Genomic DNA, 4,611 nt, shown 5'->3' on the forward strand with positions numbered 1-4,611 from the left:
ATTTGGGCTTGCTTTAGTGTTTGTAAACTATGTTTGGGGTTCAGAATTAAAAAAAAAAGTAATACATATTTTAAGGTTTTAAAATTAAAATAAATAAATACATATACTTAGGATTCTAGCATTAAAAAAAATAGGTGTCCATGATTACATAAAAATAAATACTTTAAAAAAAATTATACAAAATGTGTTAATTGAAGGGCACATCATGACCAAGAAAAACGAAAAAAAAATAAATACATGTATTTAGGGTTCAAAATTAAAAAAATAAGGTTTGGAGTTAAGAAATTAGTGTTTAGTATTGATGGATTAGAGAGTGTGATTTATGATTTAAGGTGTATGAGTTAGTATTTATGCTTAAGAATTAGAAAAAGTATATGAACCAACTCTAAATCAGCTAAGAATGGAACAATTTAATTAATTATAAATATAATAATTAGTTTTATTTATTTATGATTTAAAATATTGGTTATTAAATGTTTCACCACATTTAAATTAGGAGGAGATACGTTCAGTATCATTGCAATGTGAATTACGGAAACTGATTCAATTAACTTCCGTCTCTTCACCCTCCTTCCCTCTCCAAATGCCTAAAACATGATAAATCAGAAAATAGATTTAGAACCATCCAATTTACAAAGAAAAGAAACATCCTAATGCACCATCCACATAGAGGTTTTGGATTCATCCAAAGATATTTGGCTGATTTTTTGCTGGAACCATCTGAGTTCCCTAGCATTATTGTAAGAATTATGTATTTAGTGTTTTTTTTAGGATTGAGTGTTTAAAGTTTGTGATTTAGGGTTATGTATTGATGGAAGTAGGAATTAATGAGTTTCTTCATTATTGATACATAACGAATTATATTTTGTTTAGGGTTGTGAATATTGGAGCGGTTGTGGTATCTTGAATGCGATAGTATTATTGACATTTATGGTGATATAATGAGTTAATAGTCAAAATCGTCCCTGAAAGATACCCTGATCTCCATTTTTGTCCTCGAAAGATAAAATTAATCAAAATCGTCCTCGAAAGATACACGACTTGGTCACGTTAGTCCTTCCGTCAGTTGGACGATGACGTGTCACGTTAAGTGCCACGTGGCATGATGACGTGTCACGCTACGTGGCAGATTAGTGACACATAGCACACCACGTGGCAGGCCAGTGACACATGGCATGCCACGTGTCACTTGACATGTAAAAAAAGTTTTTATAATCAAAATAGTCCTTGAAAGTCCAGTCATAAATCATTTTCATCCCTCAAATTTTAAAAATTAGTCAAACTAGTCCTTAATAGGATCCTCTTAAGAGTACTATTCATATGCTTGTCCAAAAAGTAATGTTGAGAGAAATTCCTGCTTAAGACACCATATTAAATCCCTAGAAATTAGTCAATCCTTTATTGTTTGTCAGGTTCTGGACATTTTAAGGAAAATTAAAGAATATTTAGCAATGCTTCACCTGATGAGCTTTCATTTAAATTTCAAATTTACATATCATATATTATTCATATATGCAAAAAGGAAAATGTAACTGTAAAAAATGGAGTCAGCGATGAATGCACAATACACAAGAAGTAACAAGTTCCAGGGTGATATTTTACAAAGAAACTAATCAGCAAAGGCTAAAGTACACAGAAACTTGATATCTGTAACGGGATTCCTAACCTAAATATGTGAAATGCTGCTTTTTATTTTAGCGGAGGTGCTATCTGAGATATCCTTTCATCTTCTAAGAGTGCATAAGGAGAATAACGACATCTTGCTTGCATCATGGACAAGATCTTACCAAGTAAAGAGCTGAAAAGAATGTGACGGTTATGAGGAGACCTCTATCTTGTTCATTCACAACCACCTCTTCGTCAACTTCAGAGTTGCCCTGCTTGTAATCCTCAAGCAATGATGTAGGAGTCATGCCCGTCCTCTTCAATTCCTTCATAAACAACGATTTCGGAGATTTTTCTCCTGAAAATTCAGTATCAATAGCAGCATTAGCCATCAAAAGGTGAAGTTAAAAAATTGAACTCCGAGCTGAAACACTACTACACAATAATATCTACTCATTCAATCAATCCAAATCAAAATACCATTACATTTCAACAGGAATTCCTGCTATTTCTGAGGAAGAGTGGAAGTTACAGGCCATCTATTTGTAAAAAGTACTGACTGAAAATGGATATTGATGAAGCTGAGAGAGTAGTTGTGGCAAAATCAGTTGCTTCAAGGCCTAATTGTTTTACTTTCAGATCTTTCTCTAAGCTTCTTGCAGGTGCCATTAATGCCTCATCACCCCAAATTGAATCTTCTCAGGCAACAGTTTCTGTCATTAGACCAAAGACAGTGAGATTCAAGTCACCGCCACATTCCGGAGCCTAATATAGCACAGCTTCCTCCCTGAGATTTAGCAAATAGGGTTTCATTTCACAAAATTTAAAAATCACAAAAAAAACTAATTGGGAATTGGAACCTGATTTTCCAATGGAGTCAACCAAAGAACAACACGGGTTACTGCACCAGATCCTACCCCTGCGCCTCGAAGATGCAGGCCTCGAGGATTGTGCTCTTTCGCCTGAATCCATCCACCAATCATTCCTCAAAGCAGCCGCTGCCGTGAAGTCCGCCACCGTGATTTTCTCCAATGATGATGACGAGACCGCCGGAGATTGCGTCAACGAACCATGGCCAGTCGCAGCCGAGGGAACCTTCGATGCTGTGATTGGGATCGAGCCAGAGAACGAGCTGTCCGGAGCATGTGCCATCGAGAAAGGGTGGGAAGAAGGCAGCGATGAGGTGAAGGTCTCTGGTGGTAGCAGCTACGAAGTGGAGGAGGTTGTGGACGAAATTGTGGTTGGAGAAGGAGCTAAATTGGGGGAAGGTGATGAAGAACCTTGCATTGATGAATTGCAAGGCTTGGAAATTGAAGATGATGCAAAGAAGAATAAGAAAAAAAACTGTGAAGAAGAAGAGAAGAACGGCGAGGTTTCAAGGCTAGGAGAGCCTTCTACCAAAACGGCGTCATTTTGGTTGTCTGTCACGTTAGCAGTTAACGGCCCACGTCAGTGGCCGTTTGCCAACTCAGCTACGGAGATGATGAAAGGACGAACGTGACCAAGTAGGATATCTTTGGGGGACAAATTTGATTAATTTTATCTTTTGGAGACGAAAATAGAAATCGAGGTATCTTTCAGGAATGATTTTGACTATTAACTCGTGATATAATTGAACATTAGATGATTGTTATAGAAATAGCTCGTGAACTTGACTTAGTGTGTATGGTATAATAATGATATTTGATATGTTTTATTTTAAATTTAATTAAAATTTGTAATATGCACTAAATATGTAATATGAAAATAAACATAGCCATAAATTGTGCTCATATTGTTAGTGATGTATATTTGGTTTTGAAAAAAAATTACTTTATAATTTTTAAGTTAATGAATATTAATTTAAATTTAACAAAAATTTAGTATAAATTAAATGGCTTAAAAATAAATATTCTAAAAAAATTTGAATTTGTAGTTTAAAAATAAAATAAAATAGATTGTTTTTAGGTAATTAAAAATGTCAAGTATTATTAAGCTAATGTTTTAGAATTTATCAAAGTTGATGTTAGTTTGTAACTTTTTAAAATAATAAATAAGCCTCAAATTTAAAATTTAAATTATTAATATATTATAAAATTACAAATTTTAAAATAACAAATGTACCAGAATTAATTTTAAAATTTGTAATTATTTAAAATTTAAAATAAAAAATTTGAAAATTTAAAAATTTTTAAATTTGAAATTATTAGTAAGAAGAGTTAAGTTTAAAATAAAAAGTTTTAATTAAATAATTTAACTCAAAAAGAAACACACAATAATTTAACACTACAAAGAATATATTGTCACGTAAATTTTAGAAGGTTTGATTTAATAGCGTTTGTATAGTTTTTTGAAGTGTTTGAGAATGCTTTAGATAATTTCAAAATATTCTACAATGTCTTAGAAGGTCCCAAAATATCCTAAAAGGATCTAAAAGATTCTGAAAGGTCATAGAGTATTTTAGAAGAGTGTGGATGTATAGAGAAGTATGAACGTAGTATACAATAATCTAGAAGTATTTAGAGAAATGTGGTAGAATAGATATATTTGTAGTGAACGTTTTGGATGATTAATCTGGATCGTTGATTAGATTTAATCCAAACTATCTATTGAGGAGGTAGATGGCTATAAATAGGAGCGAGAGTTAGAGTTTGGGTGTGTGAGTCATTTGTAACAAACACTTAGTAATAGAGTGTTATTTCTACCAAAGCCTCCTTTTTCTTGTATTCTCTTGTGTTCTTAGCTTTCTTGCTAAATATTGAGGGTTAGGCTTAATAGGTCTTAATTCAATAGGTTGAGTAAGTTCGAGTGCCAATACGGTAGCATTGGAGTGTGTCCAATACCGTGACAATTTGGTATCAGAGCAATGTTCGAGAGGGAGCACAAGTGGTTTGTGGGTATAGCTTATAGTGTAACTGTAGAGCATATTGAGTCTCTAAAGGGAAGGGATATTATTCCTTCTCAATGGAAATGCAACAAGGTTCGCTATTTAAGTGAGGTAAGGACTCTAACTTCTTAGAAGAGAGA

The 4,611-nt window shown here is 33.4% G+C and overlaps 1 protein-coding gene across 1 annotated transcript; it reads left to right on the forward strand.

Moving 5' to 3' along the window:
• Positions 1-2,476: 2,476 nt before the first annotated feature.
• Positions 2,477-3,106, forward strand: LOC148549925 (uncharacterized). Its single transcript, XM_088495853.1, has one exon. It carries the CDS (start codon positions 2,477-2,479, stop codon positions 3,104-3,106), a length of 630 nt encoding a protein of 209 aa, XP_088351979.1.
• Positions 3,107-4,611: the final 1,505 nt, after the last annotated feature.

The sequence above is a fragment of the Arachis ipaensis genome, chromosome B8 (genome assembly GCF_059453495.1).
Source record: "Arachis ipaensis isolate K30076 ecotype BB chromosome B8, ASM5945349v1, whole genome shotgun sequence".
Lineage (NCBI taxonomy): Eukaryota > Viridiplantae > Streptophyta > Magnoliopsida > Fabales > Fabaceae > Arachis > Arachis ipaensis.

What these genes read in the sequence shown, in the direction of transcription:
- LOC148549925 (XM_088495853.1), top strand. Translation starts at nt 2,477, where the DNA reads ATGGAGTCAACCAAAGAACAACACGGGTTACTGCACCAGATCCTACCC.